The sequence below is a fragment of the Triturus cristatus genome, chromosome 5_2 (assembly GCF_964204655.1).
Source record: "Triturus cristatus chromosome 5_2, aTriCri1.1, whole genome shotgun sequence".
NCBI classification, from domain to species: domain Eukaryota; kingdom Metazoa; phylum Chordata; class Amphibia; order Caudata; family Salamandridae; genus Triturus; species Triturus cristatus.
This window is the reverse complement of record NC_140588.1, coordinates 56,863,974-56,882,791: the sequence shown is the minus strand read 5'-3', so window position 1 is coordinate 56,882,791 and position 18,818 is coordinate 56,863,974. Positions and strand designations below refer to the sequence as shown.

Genomic DNA, 18,818 nt, shown 5'->3' with positions numbered 1-18,818 from the left:
ACGGTGTCACCCACATTATTGCCCCGTGTTACCTGGTTATAGCAACCCAGTCAATGAACCTGGTCCAGATAACTATACCTGTTTGAGCAAGGGGTATAATACCGTGCCAAAGCATATGGATCGGGTCTGGACTTCCCACCTCCTCCCCATCGCGAATATGGAACAGAGGACCATCCTTCTTCCTGGGGCCTCGGAAATTCACTAGGGTAAAAGAACGTGAGGGGGCGAACTCCTATTTTTGTGTCCGGGCAGGGTGTATCCCACTTACAGATATATTCTGCTGTCCTGGGATCCCTAAAGTTGACTATCACACAATCACCAGTTAGAGATTTAGGGGTACACCCCACCCAACCCACCCTTCTAACCATGATAATCTCACTTCTAACATCAGGGGGCAAAGGCCTATAGTTGCTAAGCCATTGTATTGTTTTATTTTACAAAGAACTGAAGTTCTCTCTACTTGTGGCACTAATTTCAGGTACCCCCGTGAGGACAACCAAATAAGGGCTTGCTTCCGGGGGCAGATCGATTCTCGGAGTAATTCTAGGGGCCTCTCCCATACCTCCCTTCCGTGCCACCCTGCCAATATCACTATCATTAACAAGGGGGGCCGTTCTTATATTGTTGTGGACTGACTGCTGGGTGTCAGTAGGCCTGGCTTCATGTTGTATGTGTGAGAGATTATGAGTATTGGCAAACAGTACCTGTGGTATAACCTGTGGGATGGGAGGTGGCCGAGACTCTAAACATGTAGAGGTGACGTCTGTCACCACCCCCCCAGCCCTACTATTAGGAATACAATTACAGGAGCACTGTGGGCATACTTTAATAGCAACACTGCCTGAAATACCCTTTATTTGTTGTTCAAGATTCGTAAAATGGGTCGCTATACTGTCGAGCCTCTTTTCCAGGGGACCAAGGAGGGAGCGCAACAGCGCATCTAATTTCAATGATAAAAAATCCCCATCTACTTGGGGCACTGTAGCAGAAGGAGCCTGTGCCTGACCTAGGGACTCCCCTGAAGGCACTTGGTGCGAGGGCACTGGGAGCAAAACACAGCTTCCAGGACCCTCAGTGCCCAAATTAGGAGCCTCAGGAACTTTGTTGTTCCGGCGTTTTAGTTGTTTAACTCCCCCAGATTTTACTCTTAATGCACTGGGGGCTTGAGGCTTCATTTTTAGAGTCGTCCCTGGGACTTTGCCCTTTTTGTTCCGTAAAATCGGTCCATGCCTGGTCACTGGGGGCGTTAAGTCTCTCGGGGTCAGCAACGAATCGTCACAACTCACAAGGTCGCTATGTGATGTTTCATCTAAAAATTGGGTGAGGGGTTGGATGGTTATTTTAGAACCGGTGCTATTAGGGGCATCCTTAGAAGCTTTAGGCGTGCGGGCATTAGCAAAGAGGCCCAACGAAGATCTCTTAGCCAGGGCAAGGTCCTGCGAGACTCTGCGTTCCATAAGATCAATGCCCTGGTCGATCACAGAATTAGCTCTTACTATGAAGTGATCTAGAGTACCAGTAAGGTTGCCATTGGGAACAAGATTCCTACCCTCTTTGGTTGCCATAAGACTGTCTAAACGGTATAGTTTATAGAGTAGAAGTAGTTGGACACTAATCGATTACTACAATCACCCTACACAAGTCTAGGTACAGACATGGAGCATGCAATATCACTGAAGAATATCAGTGTAAGTAGGAACACATACAGTTTTGTCCACAGAGTAAGGAGGGGGGGCCCGGTCCGGTCTCTGCCGGTCTCTAACGGGCTACAACGGGCCCGCCCTTGGCCCGGGCTTCGCCCCGGTCTACGCCCCGCATGCGTCCCGCTTACGCGAGACAGGAAGTGACTTATATAAGGAGGAGGAGGAGTCAGGAAGAGGAACCAGGTGCGGCAGGTAAGCAATCCGCAAGGCGCCCTGGTCCTCGCAGTCCCGAAGAATAAAAGCAGAGTTCAAAAGTATCGTTGTCCTCGTTGACCTCCTTAAACACCAATGAAATGCTCCGTGGCAGCCCCAGCGAGGAAAACACAGTCCGAAAAATAAATGAAAAATTGAAATAAAAAAACATGGAATATACTTCTCTCACTACTACTGGAAAAAAAACCACAATCACCAAAAAGATAAATTGAAATATAAATAAAACAATAATAAAATTAAAATAAAAGAAATAAAAGAAAGATGAAAATAATAAATGATAAATATAATATACACTTGTTTATAAATATTATTATTTCTTACATCGTCTAAGTAAAAACAGTTTTACATATTAAATGTTCAAGGCAATAATTATATAATGATTTATAAATTAAATATTTATATAACATAAAAAATAAGAGCTATTTTCAATTTAACTAATTTCTCACCCTATTCCCCTTACAAACTGTACAACATGCGAATACATTTTGGATGACCAATTATGCTATACAAAATATAATACGACTTCTGTAAAGTGACCCCACCGCGAGTCTCTTTGTCAATGGTCAAATTACAGAGGCCTTCGACATAAACCATGGAACAAGACAGGGATGGCCCCTATCACCCCTGCTTTTCGCGATAGCGATGGAACCGTTTGTAGCACGTCTGCATCAACACCATGCAGAGAAAGTACTGGGGTTTTCTTCCAGAGGGATAATAATATTACAATATGCAGATGACATCACCTTATATATTGATCATCCCCAAACTAATTTACAGCCTGCACTTAGAGAGATCACACACTTTGGGGGCCTGTCAGGCATACACATTAACTGGAAGAAATCCACATTGTTCCCACTTACTGATGACACTACCACATTTGAATTAGATTACCCGCTAAGCTGGGCAAAAGGCCCTGTAAAATATTTAGGAATTTGGTTAAGTAGAGACACCCAAGAAATATGGAACATGAATATGGGCCGCACTATTGCTTGGCTGGAGGGGTAAATTAAACTTTGGTGCATACTGCCACTGTCCCGTGCAGGCAGAATAGCCATTGCTAAAATGGTCGTCCTTCCCAAATTGCGTGATATTTTTTTCAATGTTCCTCTCATACTCACTCAAGCATTTTTTTTACAAAACTACGTTCATTGTTGATTTTGCTAGTGTGGGCGGGGGGGCAGGCTAGAGTTGCTTGGGAAACACTGACACTTCCACAGAATCTGGGCGGATTGGGAGCACCGAACTTTCCTCTTTACACATTTTGCGCTCAGGTGCAGTTTTTATACTATTGGGTAAACCAGATTCCCTTCCAGCCTCATGTGGCGGTTGAGTGCGACATAGTTGCGCCTACCCCTTTAAAGGTGGCATTGTACCGTCCCTATAAACGCCCCCGTCATACTATTGATACCACTGAGACACTAAGATGGGCCTGGGACAACCTTCGTAAGAGAGCCAACACACACATTCTCTTTGCTTCCTCAATTGTTTTAGCAAAAAAAACGCAAATACCACCACTGGAGGTTAATCAAGGTGCCATTGCATGGGATAGAACACTTGGCATTTGTAGCTATGCTGACTTATACCGGACGAAGGGATTCTTGGAACCGCAAGCGCCCACTGACACACCGCCCCCTTCCTTTTCAGATACATTGCTTTATTATCGCATACAGGCATTCTGTCACTGTATGCATAGCACATTTCCAGACCCCCCCACAGACTCTGCAGGCCTTGGAGAATATCCTAACTACCCCATCATCTCAAAGACTTATCACTAGACTATACACCTCTATGCAGACACACTGCCCAGTGTTAACACTGAACCGCAGGGAACAATGGAACGCTCAGTTGTACCCATCCATCATGGAAGAGGAATAGAAGTTCTGCTGTGCGCAGCTTGAACAGCTGTCCCCAAATTGTAAGCTTAGGCTAATTTACTTCAAATTCCTTAACCAATACTACAGAACACCTGTCCAGTTGTTCCGTATGGGTCTCAGGCCTAGTGCAGAGTTCATGGATCAGGCGACTTTCTTGCATCTAGCCTGGAATTGCCCTAAGGTAGTGGCGTATTGGAAAGAGATATTCAAAACCATAAGTGAAATACTCATGATACATATAGAGCCCAGAGCACTGACGGGGTTACTGGGTTATGTAAAGGAGGCCCCCGCGGAGCTCGCGAAGTGCAGAAAACTCCGCTTCGCTATGTACAGCAAAGTTTTTCCCCACTCGCGAATGGTAAGTTCACAATCGCGAACGGTACGTTTGCGAGCTGCCGCTCAGGTAGAATTTTTATCTGAGCAGCAGGAATACCAGCACAAACTGCAGTTCGCACTGCACTCTGCCACTCACGGAACTTCGCTGAATTTTTTTTTTTAACTTCGTGGAGTTCCGCGTAGCAAAACTCCACAAACTACACCCAGGCCTACTCTGTGCACTCTCCCTATGCATACCTATAATCACACACTATCTCTGTGGGGACCTGTGCATCCCTATAATCACACACTATCTCTGTGGGGACCTGGGCATTCCTATCAACACACACTATCTCTGCGGGGACTTGAACATGACAATAATCACACACTATCTCTGTCGGGACCTTGGCATGTCTATAATCACACACTATCTCTATTGTGGCTTGTACATCCCTATAATAACACACAATCACTTTGGGGACCTTGGCATGTCTAAAATCAAACACTATCTCTGGGGGGACCTGGACATATAATCACACACTATCTCTGTGAGGACCTGTGCACATCTTTAATCACACACTATCTCTGTGGGGAACCAGAAATTTCTTTAATCAAACACTATCTCAGCGGGAATCTGGGCAGGTCAATGATCACACACATTCTTTTTGGTGACCAGAGTAATACTAGAGTCACACACCATCTCTGTGGGGACCAGGAAATCTCTATAATCACACACTATTTCTGTGGGGACCTGGGTATGTCTAAATCAGACACTATCGCTATGGGAACCTGGGTATGTCTATAATCACACACATTCTCTTTGGTGACCATGGTTATACTATAGTCACACACCATCTCTGTGGGGACCTGGACATCTCTATGATCACAAACTATCTCTGTGGGGACATGGGCATGTGTATAGTCACACACTATCTCTGTGGAGACCTGGGCATGTTTATAATCACACACTATCTCTTTAGGGACAGTAATAAGGGTATGATCACACAGTATCCCTGTAAGGTACCTGGACATCAATATAATCCACACACACTATCTTTGTGGGGAATTGAACCTGAGTGTTATCAAACACTATTTCTGTGGGGACATGTGCTTCACTCTAATTCCACAATACCTCTGCAGGACTTGAGCATGACTATAATCACACACTATCTGTGACTCCACCTCAGCATCACTAGCATCAAATACCATTTTTGCAGGGATCTGAGCATGACTAATATAATACGCCATTTCACCAGGGATCTGAATATTTCTATCATAACCCTCTCTAAATAGGGAGTTGAACATGACTATCATAACACTTTTTATGTGGGGACTTGAATATTATTGTAACCACACACTGTCTCTGTGAAGACTTGAACATAACTACAATTATACACCATCACTGAGGGGAACTTGGATATGAATATAATCACACTCTATCGGGACTTGAGAGTGACTATAATTAAATGCTATGTCTGTGAGGACCTGGGCACAACAGGAATGGCAAACTATTTATGCATGAATGTCAGCATAAATAGCATCGTTGTTGGAAAGGCGTTCGCCGGAGGGGGGGTTTGATACACGTCTTGCCCACCCGTTTGACCCACCTCTCCCAAGTAAGCCGAACCAGGCGCGCACACCCTGAGATGCACTACGAACAGAGTGACACCACACGTATTCTTTGTAGGACGATAGGTTCTTTTATCGATGATTTCAAGGGATCTTTATGATCCAAAAGGCAAGTAGTACAGCAGTGGCACAACGTACCACAAATCAGTCGTGGGGAGTGGGGGTAGCGGGACAGTCTTTCAAGCTAGTGTCTCTGCGAAATACCCTGCGGAAGCTCACAATCCTCGAGCTGGAGGGTGTCGTGTCTCTGGGCGATCTCTTACCGAGTCGTCCTCAAGGGGAGCGCCGCGAGTCTCTCAGCAGGCACAGGTGGTCGGAGTTCGGGAGCCGCGATTCCGTCAGCAGGGCGCAGATGGTTCAATAGCTGGGGGCCGCGAGTCACTCAGCAGGCCTAGGTGGTTCAGTGTTCGGGAGCCGCGACCTCGTCCGCAGGGCTCAGATGGTTCAATAGCAAGAGGCCGCGAGTCACTCAGCAGGCCCAGGTGACTTCAGCGTTCAGGAGCCGCGACAGCGTCAGCAGGCTCGGATGGTTCCAGGTCTTCTCTGTCCTTGTTTCTCCGGCACCCCTTGTTATACTCCGCTGGTTCTTTGAAGTCCGGAGTGCTCGCAGAGGGGGGACTGGGGTGACGGAGGGGGTTCGGCGGGATTTCCTGCCGCTCACTTCTTTGGTCTTTTCAGGTGGGTCTGGGAGGGACCCCAGACGCTCGGTAGGGGAGGCGCCTGCTCCCCAGGGGCCTGGTGGCCGATTGAGTCCTCCCGGGGAAGGCGACCCGAGGTGTGACTGGGCTGGCGCCTCTGGGTCTGGCTCGAGTGTTCCCGCTCCCTCGGTTGGGCATGCGTGGTAGGGTGTTGAGTCTGTCAGGCCTCTGGCCGGCCCGCGGATCGGGGGTGGCTGGGGCGGCCGGAGTCGGAGATGTCGTGTCTTGAGGGTGGTTGCAGGTTGGCTGGATGATGGAGAGGGCAACGCCGTGAGGCCGGTCTCACAATCGTACACTATGGAAGACTTGAATATGACTATCACAACGCTGTCTATGTGGAGACTTGACCATGACTATAATCACACACTATCTATGCGGGGACCTGGAACTTGCTGTAATAACACACTGTTTCTGCATGAAATGTAGCATCACAATCATCATATACTATCTCTAAGGGGTACTTGGACATGACTATAACCAAACACTATCGCTAGGGGCCTGGGCTTGACTATAATAAACAGACACTATCTTTTGGAGGATTTGAGCAGGACTATAATGACATGCTATCTGTGTCACAACTTGGGCATCACTCTAATGACACACTATCTCATGCAACTTCAACATAACTATCATCACACACTATTTCTACAGAGAATTGAGTATTATTATAATCACACACCATCTCTGCAAGGGCTTTAACATAAATATAATCACACTCTGTCTATGGGGACTTGAGAGTGACTGTAATTAAACACTATATCAGTGGGAACCTGGGCATCATACACTATCTCTGCAGGGGCTTGAAAATGACTGTCACAACACACTCCCTTTGTCAGCTCTTGAACATTACTATAATCACATGCCATATCTTTGGGGACTACTATTGTACAGCCATACCAAGATGATGGTGAAGTTAATGTAAAAAAAACCTAGGTAATCTCAACTTGACTTTCCCATCTGACCACACTGCATGCTCTTTGGCCTTTAAACGCATTTAAATATTTGGAGTTTTCTTTTCCCTTAATGTTTGTGAGAACACAGCAATAGACTAGATATCTGTAAATCCCTTTCCGTTGACTTTATATATAATATTTGTCTAATGAGAAATGTATTATCAAAATTAATTTGCTGGATGCTCCTTGCACACAAAGAGATATTCATATGTGTCTAAACCATCATACAATACAGGTAAAGCACTTAAAAATAACATGTAGCCATTTGTTTGTGAATGTATTCAATCAGAAATGATAATTATTGAGTAAGTCCCCACAAGGATGGTAACACACGTTCAAGTCCCCCAAAGATGGTTCTGTGCTCATGATTAAATAACAATATATTTGCACATTTGAAGCAGGATCCTATATAATGAATTGTTTCTTAACATCTTTCTGTTATTGGTATATTTTTAAAACATTTGGAAAGGTTAGTCCCCACAAGGCAGGTGTTCACACATAGTCCCCACAAGGATGGTAACACGTGTATGTGTGTGTGTGTGTGTGGTTGTGGGTGGTTGTGTGTGTGTGGTTGTGTGTATGTGGTTGTGTGTGTGCGGTTGTGTGTGTGCAGTTGTGTGTGTACAGTTGTGTGGGTGTGGTTGTGTGTGTGTGTTTGGGTGTGGTTGTGTGTGTGTGTGTGTTTGGGTGTGGTTGTGTGTGTGTGTGTGTGTGTTTGGGTGTGGTTGTGTGTGTGGTTGAGTGGGGTTGTGTGTATGGTTGTGTGTGGTTGTGTATGTGTGTGGGTGGTTGTGTGTCTGTGTGTGTGTGGTTGTGTGTGTGGTGGTGTGTGTGTGGTGATGTGTGTGTGGTGGTGTGTGTGTGGTTGTTTGTGTGTGGTTGTTTGTGTGTGGTTGTTTGTGTGTGGTTGTTTGTGTGGGTGGTTGTGTGTGGTTGGTTGTGTGTGGTTGGTTGTGTGGGTGGTTGTGTGTGTGTGGTTGTGGGTGTGTGATTGTGGGTGTGGTTGGGTGTGTGATTGTGTGTGTGGTTGTTTGTGTGTGGTTGTGTGTGTGGTGGTGTGTGTGTGGTGGTGTGTGTGTGTGTGGTGGTGTGTGTGTGGTGGTGTGTGTGTGGTTGTTTGTGTGTGGTTGTTTGTGTGTGGTTGTTTGTGTGTGGTTGTTTGTGTGTGGTTGTTTGTGTGGGTGGTTGTTTGTGTGGGTGGTTGTGTGTGGTTGGTTGTGTGGGTGGTTGTGTGGGTGGTTGTGTGGGTGGTTGTGTGGGTGGTTGTGTGGGTGGTTGTGTGGGTGGTTGTGTGTGTATGGTTGTGGGTGTGTGATTGTGGGTGTGGTTGGGTGTGTGATTGTGTGTGTGGTTGTTTGTGTGTGGTTGTTTGTGTGTGGTTGTGTGTGTGTGGTTGTTTGTGGTTGTGTGTGTATGGCTGTGTGTATGGTTATGGTTGTGTGTTTGGGTGTGGTTGTGTGTGTGTGTTTGGGTGTGGTGTTGTGGTTGTGTGTGTGGTTGTGGGTGTGTGATTTTGTGTGGGTATGGTGGTGTGTGTGTGGTGGTGTGTATGTGGTTGTGTTCGTGGGTGTGGTTGTGTGTTTGTGGTGGTGTGGGTGTGGTTGTGTGTGTGTGGTTGTGTGTGTGGTTGTGTGTGTTTGGCTGTGTGTGTTTGGCTGTGTGTGTTTGGCTGTGTGTGTGAGGGTGTGTGTGTGTATGGGTGTGTGTGGTATGTGTGGTTGTGGGTGTGTGTGGTGTGCATGCGGTTGTGCGTGTGGTTGTGCGTGTGGTTGTGCGTGTGGTTGTGCGTGTGGTTGTGCATGTGGTTGTGCATGTGGTTGTGCGTGGGGTTGTGTGTGGTAGTGTGTGTGTGGTTGTGGTTAGGTGTATGTGGTTGGGTGTATGTGGTTCTGGGTGTGGTTGTTTGTGTGTGGTTGTTTGTGTGTGGTTGTGTGTGTATGGTTGTGTGTGTATGGTTGTGTGTGTGTGGTTGTGTGTGTATGGTTGTGTGTATGGTTGTGTGTGTATGGTTGTGGTTGTGTGTTTGGGTGCGGTTGTGTATGTGTGTTTGGGTGTGGTTGCGTGGTTGTGTGTGTGGTTTTGTGTGTGTGGTGGTGTGTATGTGGTTATGTTCGTGGATGTGGTTGTGTGTGTGTGATGGTGTGTGGTTGTGGGTGTGTGGGTGTGGTTGTGTATGTGTGGTTGTGTGTTTATGGTTGTGTGTGTGTGTGGCTGTGTGTGTGGGGTTGTGTGTGTGTGGTTGTGTGTGTTTGGCTGTGTGTGTGGCTGTGTGTGTGAGGTTGTGTGTATGGGTGTGTAGTATGTGTGGTTGTGGGTGTGTGGTGCGTGTGGTTGTGCGTGTGGTTGTGCGTGTGGTTGTGTGTGGGGTTGTGTGTGTGTGGTTATGGGTGGGTGTGTGTGGTTGGGTGTGTGTGGTTGGGTGTGTGGTTGTTTGTGTGTGGTTGTGTGTGTGGTTGTGTGTGTGGTTGTGTGTGTGGTTGTGTGTGTGGTTGTGTGTGTGGTTGTGTGTGTGGTTGTGTGCTGTTGTGTGTATGGCTGTGGTTGGTTGTTTGTGTGTGGTTGTTTGTGTGGGTGGTTGTGTGTGGGTGGTTGTGTGTGTGTGGTTGTGTGTGTGGTTGTTTGTGTGTGGTTGTTTATGTGTGGTTGTTTGTGTGTGGTTGTTGGTGTGTGGTTGTTGGTGTGTGGTTGTTGGTGTGTGGTTGTTGGTGTGTGGTTGTGTGTGTGGCTGTGTGTATGGCTGTGTGTTTGGTTGTGGTTGTGTGTTTGGGTGTGGTTGTGTGTTTGTGTTTGGGTGTGGTGTTGTGGTTGTGTGTGTGGGTGTGTGATTTTGTGTGGGTATGGTGGTGTGTGTGTGGTGGTGTGTATGTGGTTGTGTTCGTGGGTGTGGTTGTGTGGTTGTGTGTTTGTGGTGGTGTGGGTGTGGTTGTGTGTGTGGTTGTGTGGGTGTGGTTGTGTGTGTGTGGTTGTGTGTGTGCGGTTGTGTGTGTGTGGCTGTGTGTGTGTGGCTGCGTGGCTGTATGTATGGGTGTGTGTGGTATGTGTGGTTGTGGGTGTGTGGTGCGTGCGGTTGTGCGTGCGGTTGTGCGTGGGGTTGTGCGTGGGGTTGTGCGTGGGGTTGTGCGTGGGGTTGTGCGTGGGGTTGTGCGTGGGGTTGTGCGTGGGGTTGTGTGTGGGTGGTTGTGGGTGGTTGTGGTTGGGTGTGTGTGGTTGTGGGTGTGGTTGTGGGTGTTTGTGTGTGGTTGTTTGTGTGTGGTTGTTTGTGTGTGGTTGTTTGTGTGTGGTTGTTTGTGTGTGGTTGTTTGTGTATGGCTGTGTGTATGGTTGTGTGTTTGGGTGCGGTTGTGTGTGTGTGTGTTTGGGTGTGGTTGCGTGGTTGTGGTTGTGTGTGTGGGTGTGTGGTTTTGTGTGTGTGGTGGGGTGTATGTGGTTGTGTTCGTGGGTGTGGTTGTGTGTGTGTGATGGTGTGTGTGTGGTTGTGTGTGTGTGGTTGTGTGTGTGTGTGGTTGTGTATGTGTGGTTGTGTGTGTGTGGTTGTGTGTGTGTGGTTGTGTGTGTGTGGTTGTGTGTGTGTGGTTGTGTGTGTGTGGTTGTGTGTGTGTGTGGCTGTGTGTGTGTGGCTGTGTGTGTGAGGTTGTGTATATGGGTGTGTGGTATGTGTGGGTGTGTGATATGTATGGTTGTGCGTGCGGTTGTGCGTGCGGTTGTGCGTACGGTTGTGTGTGGGGTTGTGTGTGGGGTTGTGTGTGCGTGTGTGTGTGGTTGTGCGTGTGTGTGTGGTTGTGCGTGTGACAGTAATACTAAAAGCATCTCAAAATAAAGGAACACAAACATCGAGTTTGTGGCAAGAGAAAGCACGCTGTAAATCAAACGGGCACAGCAAAGCATTAACACAACAAAACAAACAAGATCACTTAGCGAAGAAGGGTGCTGATAATGGATACACACAGCCCATCATCTTAAGAGTTCGATTGCAGCCAATGTGCACTCAAACCTGCCCCCTCCTTGTGAGTTGCACCCCATATTTCATGAGTTGTAACTGCTGCACCCACCATAGCGCTTTGAGAACGAAAGCGCTACATAGGTCAAAACGATTAACCAGTCGCCAACATGCTGTGCTTTTAAAGAGAATGTGCCAAAAGTTTCCAGCTTCCTCATCATGTCCCCATGAAAGCGCCAACGAAAGGACTCTGTGAATGCGGCAACGGACATGAAGCAGCTGCTACGATCAGAAATAAACACTGTAAACTTTGTCCAGTTTCACAGTAACATTTCCTTAATGTTCTTTAAGTCACAAAACAGTAATACTAAAAGCATCTCAAAATAAAGGAACACAAACATCGAGTTTGTGGAAAGAGAAAGCACAATGTAGGTCAAACGGGCGCAGTAAAGCATTAACACAACAACATGTTATTTGATGTTTGATGTTCTTTGAACGAGCTTAGTCAACCAAATAGAACCTCCTTGTCAGAAATACATAACAATCCATACACCTTGCACACTAGTAGGATGGGAACCAGCAGGACAAATGTAATCAAAACAATTGAGAAGAAGAAAATATCAATTAAAAATCTGTATTTATTTAATTTGTACTAAAAACTATACAAGGTATGCACTATCTATTGTCATATAGCTAATTATGAAGCAATAACAATCTAGGCAAATCAATGTATCATAAATCATTGTTGGTAAACTATACATATAGATAAGATTAAGAATATTGTTAACAAAAACTGGCATATTCTAAATCATGAGGAAGAGGTAAAATTGGAAAGACCATTATTTGCCTTTAAAAAAAACAATAACCTGAGAGACATTTTGGTACACACTTATCGGGAGGATGGGTCTAACAATCAAAGAACTATGATGAATGATCGGGCTATTGGCAACAACAGATGTGGAACCTGCAATATATGCCCTCAGTGCCTACAAACCAAAGAAATCAAACATAATGGCTTTACAGTTAGATCAAAGACTCTGAATAACTGCAGGAGCAAAAACGTTGTGTATTTTCTCCAATGCCCATGTGGGCTAGGATATGTGGGGGAGACGGGAAGAGAACTACGTGTTAGGCTACAAGAGCACAGATCAGCGATTAAAATGAAAAAAATAACTGCCCCCCTAGTGCCACACTTCATTGAGTCTGGACATGGTGAGAATGATTTCTAGTGGTTTATTTTAGAAAAGGTCAAGATAGATAGGAGAGGTGGAAATATGATAAATAAGCGAAAAGCACGGGAACAATGGTACATTTCCCACCTTAATACTGCGCAGAAAGGTTTGAACTCAAGAGAGGAGTGGGAACGTTTATTAGTGGCAAGATAAAGTAAAAGAAAATCTTTCTGCCTCTCCGTGTGTACACTCATATGACTAGCACAGAGGTACCCTATGTGGATGAGCCAACCGCCCATTGAGCAGGGGAGCCTTTCCTTTGGTTGTGATATACTGAATATGAAATTCGCACAACTGAGGGTAATGGCATAGTGGATGGACATATTCTTAATAGTGGCCTTTGTGATGATTTCCTGTCCTTAAACAATCGCATTGGTTGAAATGTCGCCACTCTGACCGTATGATCTGCCAATCCAAATAGTCACATTATAGTTAAATGAGACGGGACTACAATCTTTGTTCTCGGATGGGACATACTGATATATTCTTGGCCAAATTTGGAGACAGATTCGTCATGTCTCTAAAAGAAAAATGTCCCTATTAGTGGAATAGAAATAGAACTGAAAGCCGTTTGAACAAAACTCGGTTTCTTTCACAATAGCTTTCTAATATCGAATTATTTTTAATTAATATGCGACTTGTATGGCGGGACTTCAGATGAGGATTGGATATTGATGTTACTTGGATTGGTTCCATTAGATGTATGCTTCTATCCACACTCAAAATCGACTAGTGGTTGACTCTTCCAAGATGGCGGCTATTTTCGCGATACCTTGGACTAAGCTAACATCTAGTCACAACTGCCTCCGAAGTGCTTGGTTGGCTACCGGTGGGTCACGAGAAGAGAGACATGTGTATAAAAAGCCGTTACCGAATACGAAAATAGTTGGATTTCCACAGATGGCTGTATTGTGAGCACCGGAATAGGCGTAGCAAAGGTAGGCATCTAAAATAGGCGGTTCGAGGTCTGACATCAGATCTGGGAGTTAGGCTTTATTTATTCTATTTATGGGTCGTTACATGTTTAAACTAAGAGGAAGTTTTTTCTTTCTTTCTCTCCTCTTCCTCCGGTAGTACTTTACTTGCACCGAACCCTATATAGGGATATTTACATGCCCGTACCCGACGAGATTTCGAGGTCTGTATAGAAGCAAGCTGTATAAGGTAAACCAATAATATTTAACTAAAGTGAGCATCTTTGGTTCTGCTGCAAGAGTTATACAGGGACTAGCGGGAGAGATTTTGACCGTTTTTGTACGAAACCCGTGATTAGGGAGGCTCCAATATAAGTAAGTAAATCAAGGCATTTTAGTAATAGCTCTATGGAATGAATATGCCTGATTTAGTAAATGAGAGAACTATAGGGATCAGTAGTGTAGATCCTGATCATATGCAAGATAGGCATTTCCGAATACTTTTGATATTTAGTATACGGACTTAATATCGGGAATGGCTATAGAATCATGATAGACTTCTGTTGCAGTTATGAATAAATATTATTGAATACCGTTTGTATAGACCTATTCAAAGGACATTTTTCGTCTATAACTTACTAATTTTGGTGATATTCAACACATTTTAGGCGCTAGCGGTGAGAGAAAATACATGTCCATACAAAAACAATTGTTGTATTTATTCTGCCTACAGGGTTCACACCAAATTGTCGTACGCCAGTAATAGAAGGATCATTACCTTAATAGTGAAGTTAATACCTGGAGGTCTTTTCAGACTCGGAGGGGATACAATTAAGGTATATAAGACATTGATTAGCCTCCAAAACAATTTTGTTGTTATTGAGAGATCAAAAAAAAATTCTAGGTTTTTATGTCCCATTTGAATAGGTGACTACATACCCTATGTGAAGGGCTTATATTGGCCACAGAAAAGTAATAGAAGACCCTTTGATTGGATATAGATTGGAATAAATCGCCAACTATTAAATGTGAGTCGTTATTATGACTATTTATGACATTTTGATGGAATGGGGCATATAGATTCCTGCCAAAATTAACAAGTTCCAACGGGGCAAGGAAGAAATGTGGGAGCGCAAAAATAGTGAGACAAACAATACTGGAGTAATATGAAATTCCTTTTTACGCCACCCTAGATACAATATCTGGATATTATAGCTTATGTGCAATCGTGTTAAGTGGGGGTTCCACTAACATTAAATATTTTCCAAATATTAAAATTGGTTGACTGTATGGCTGGCTGATATTGTCCTTATGTAGTGGGATGAGATACTCGGTTAGTGGAATGTATAATGACAATGAGAGAAGAAATAGATTTCATTAGATTTTTAAGTTTGTTATATGTTGTTTCTTTCAGATTTTCGTTTGTATATGTAATGATATTGGGACTCCATCCAATTTTTCCTGAAGAAGGTGTTGGCAGAAAATCTATGCCCACCGAAACGCGTCGATGCTTTTAAAAGAGAAAACCACATAAAATCATTGATTACTGTTTTGGTGACATGTACAACTGAAAACTATATCTCTAAGGTCACCATTGATGAATCGTTGGTTTGGTGATTTTTCTCAATTAATAGGACACAACTGTCCTTTTTTACTGTGTTCCCAATTTGTATGTTTTGTGATGTTTATTAAATTATAATGTGTATAGTGTTTAACAATATATGTATAGTTTACCAACAATGATTTATGATACATTGATTTGCCTAGATTGTTATTGCTTCATAATTAGCTATATGACAATAGATAGTGCATACCTTGTATAGTTTTTAGTACAAATTAAATAAATACAGATTTTTAATTGATATTTTCTTCTTCTCAATTGTTTTGATTACATTTGTCCTGCCGGTTCCCATCCTACTAGTGTGCAAGGTGTATGGATTGTTATGTATTTCTGACAAGGAGGTTCTATTTGGTTGACTAAGGTCATTATTGGTGCCCCTCTCCTCTGTCTTTTGGGGTCCCTCTCCCTTTTTTGACGTTCTTTGAACGAGAACATCAAAGGGGCGCCGCAAAAGTGATCGCGAGTGAAAGTGATCCTGGGCACTTAATGAGCATGACGAGGTTTACCGGCCTCTGCTCCTAAGCGCGCGCCCGCGCACATGCACTGTAGCTCCAGGCTGGCCATGGTAGCATTTTTTGAGCCCTCACAAAAAGTCTCGCCAGACCAGCGCATGCGCTGGGTCAGGCGAGACCTAAAAATGCCCTTGCATTTCAATGCCAGAACATCACCCACACAAACGTTACCCATGCGAGGCACACGCACTATTATTGAAAATGCAGCCACAGTGTAAAAGGTATTCAGATAGCATGTCTCACTGATATGATCGTGTCAGCTGATAAGCGGCCACATATTACATGCCACTTATACTTGAATAGTCTGTATTTAATAGTTTTTTCAAAATATTTGAATGTGTTCAGTGGTCACAAACTGTTGTAGAAACTGGACATGACACCTAATCAAGATGAGCGCATTACAATAGAATGCAAAGTCATGATCAGTAAAGAGAGACACTTACCCAGATATGTCAGAGTAAATAGCTGTATCCACAAAGTAGGTTGGCAATAAGTGTGAAACTAAGAGCAACACTGCTTTACAGCTCTCCCCCTGTGCAAGCCAGAGATCTAAGACCGCAGGTACAGCCGCCCAGTATGTCCCCAGGAAGGGAACTGCTCCAAGGATCGCTGCCAAGGCTATCAAAACAAAAAGTAATACAATCACTGGGGAGAATGAAATAAAAGAAAACCCATCTTCCACTTAAAATTTTACATGACAATTCAACACATAAGTAACCTACAACATATTGTCCCAAAACTGGAAATATTTTGACACTCTCTGAAAAAGGAATCGCAATTGCAAAAATTCTTAGTTACTCTGGGTTCATTCGTCTGTCACTACTGTACCTACTTGTTATGGTTAGATGTACATCTTAATAACAGTAACATATTTATTACTAACAAGTATAGTATATGTTGTGCTGCCAGGAATGGGCACCATGTTATATAAAATCACATGAATAATGATGACACAGTAAGTGGATCCACAGCTCTGTATGCAGGGGTGGCTCTCCCTTTGGGATAGATCACCCCAACTAAGACCCACAAAGGACCTACAAGACTTGCAGCTTATGACCTTCAACGGCTACTTAACACAACTTTGATATGTTCTTTCTGGTAATTATAGCTAAGTCAGTCCCTGAAGCAGTTACCAGTGTCAACCGTGAGCTAGCCATGGAAGAGCCTCTAAGGCACTATTTCAGAAGTGCTTTCGGGTTGCAAGGAGAGATTGTCACTTTTCGAATGCCCAGGGCACTTCTGTGTAACAGAAGGGGCTACAGACAGTACATCGACTCATCATGATGGTGCAAGAGTCAATTTTGCACCAATGTGATCCAAGAGGTGCTAACTCATGCAAATGAGGAAATGACTTTGTACCACCACATGTGTTGTATTATTGATGGGGGTATTTTCGCAAACTGCTGACAGTGCGCGTTCTCTTCTGTGGCAAACAGATCTAAACAAGGCTCTCCCCACTGTTGAAGGAGACCTAGTACCACCTCTGAGTGAAGACGCCATTTGTGATCCATCAAGCACCGGCGGCTGAGCTCTTCCGCCCTGCCGTTCAGAGAACCTGCCAGGTGTTGAACCATCTGGGACATGCCCTAATGTTCCTGCCATGTCCAGATTTGAAGGGTCCACAACCCCACCCCGTCCTGTTTGTTGCAATACCACATGGCGGTGGTGTTGTCCTTGAACACCAACACTATTCTTCCTTTGACAGAAGGAACAAATGCCTTTAGTGCAAGACGGATCGCCTGGAGCACCAGAAGGTTGATGTGGAGCCCCGACTCCGCCGGAGACCAGAGGCCTCTGATCTCCGCCTCTGCCATGTGGCTGCGCCATCTCAAGAGTGACGCATCTGTCAACACCGTGAACTCTGGTTGGGAAAGGGAGAGGGATCTGCCGCTGACCCAATCCTGATTCTGAGCCACCACTGCAACTGACGTACAGTACCTTCCGAAATTTGAAGGACATCGGAAAGATTCCCCTGATGCTGCGCCCACTGGATCTTCTAGTTACACTGGACAGCCTGCATATGCCACCTGGCATGATCCACTAGCAGGGTGCAGGAAGCCATGAGGCCTCAGAGTCATTCTCACCGAAACCCGGGATAGAGGCTGAAACATCGTTATCTTAGCCCGAATATCCCAGACTCGCTGCTTGGGAGGATAGACCCGAAACTGCGCTGTGCCCAGAACTGCACCGATGAAAAGGAGCTTTTGGGAGAGAATCAGGTGCACCTTGAGCACACTGACTGTGAACCCCAGCAAATGCAGGAGGTCTGCCGTAGTCTGGAGGTTGGAGATGACAGACTGGGTTGAACCTGCCTTCAACAGCCAGTCGTCGAGATAGGGGTAGACTGGAACGCCTGATTGGCACAGATGAGCTGCGACCACCGCCATGAGTTTCATGAACACCCGAGGGGCGCTGGTAAGGCCAAAGGGGAGCACGGTAAACTGAAAATGCTTGTGGCTTGCCATGAACTGCAGGTAACACCGGTGGGCAGGCAAGATGGGGATGTGAAAGTAAGCGTCCTGCAAGTCCAACGCTACCATCCAGTCTCCATGGTCAAGGGCAGACAAGACCTGAGCCAAGGCTAACATCTTGAACTTTTCCTTACAGCAGAGGAAGCGGTTGGTGCAGAGGAAGCGGTCTAAGAAAGGACGCAGGCCTTTGTCCTTCTTGGGTACCAAGAAGTAGTGGGAGTAGCAACCACAACCTACTTCTGGCACAGGGACGAATTCGATTACTCTCTTGGCCAAGAGAATGGGAACTTCCTGAAAGAGAAGGGCCAAATGATCCTCTGACATGCGATGGAGTGTTGGTGATCAGGAGGGAGGGGTAGTCTCGAAGGGGAGGGAGTAGCCCCTTCGGACTATCTGCAAAACTCTCCTTTCCGACATGATGTTGTGCCTGTGGGAAAGGTGATGGCAAGTCATGCCGCCCACTGCCAACTGGTGGCCCAGAAGGTCAGACTAGGAAGGTTTGGAGGCTGCTGCAGGGGGGGTTTTGGTGGACTGGCCCGCCCGCTGACCCCCAGACCCACGACGGTGGGTCCCACGTCCCCGACCACGCAGAGGCTGGGTAGCTTGCATGGCTCCATGGCTCTGGGCCCAACTTGGTGGGGCACCCGTCCTGTAGCCCCGAAAGGGGTGGAATGCAGACTGCATGGGGCGAGAAGTTGCTGCGAGGCCCAAGGATCTGGCCGTGGCCCTAGAGTTCTTCAAGCGCT

General features: G+C 45.5%; 1 protein-coding gene across 1 annotated transcript in view; it reads right to left on the bottom strand.

The window, feature by feature from the left end:
* Positions 1 to 18,818, bottom strand: part of TMEM245 (transmembrane protein 245) — a 648,028-nt gene that overhangs the window by 77,211 nt on the left and 551,999 nt on the right. Inside the window, exon 15 of the mRNA XM_085606845.1 lies at positions 16,045 to 16,219. Within this exon, the coding sequence (XP_085462971.1) occupies positions 16,045 to 16,219 (175 nt within the window). The remainder of the gene's footprint in view (positions 1 to 16,044; positions 16,220 to 18,818) is intronic.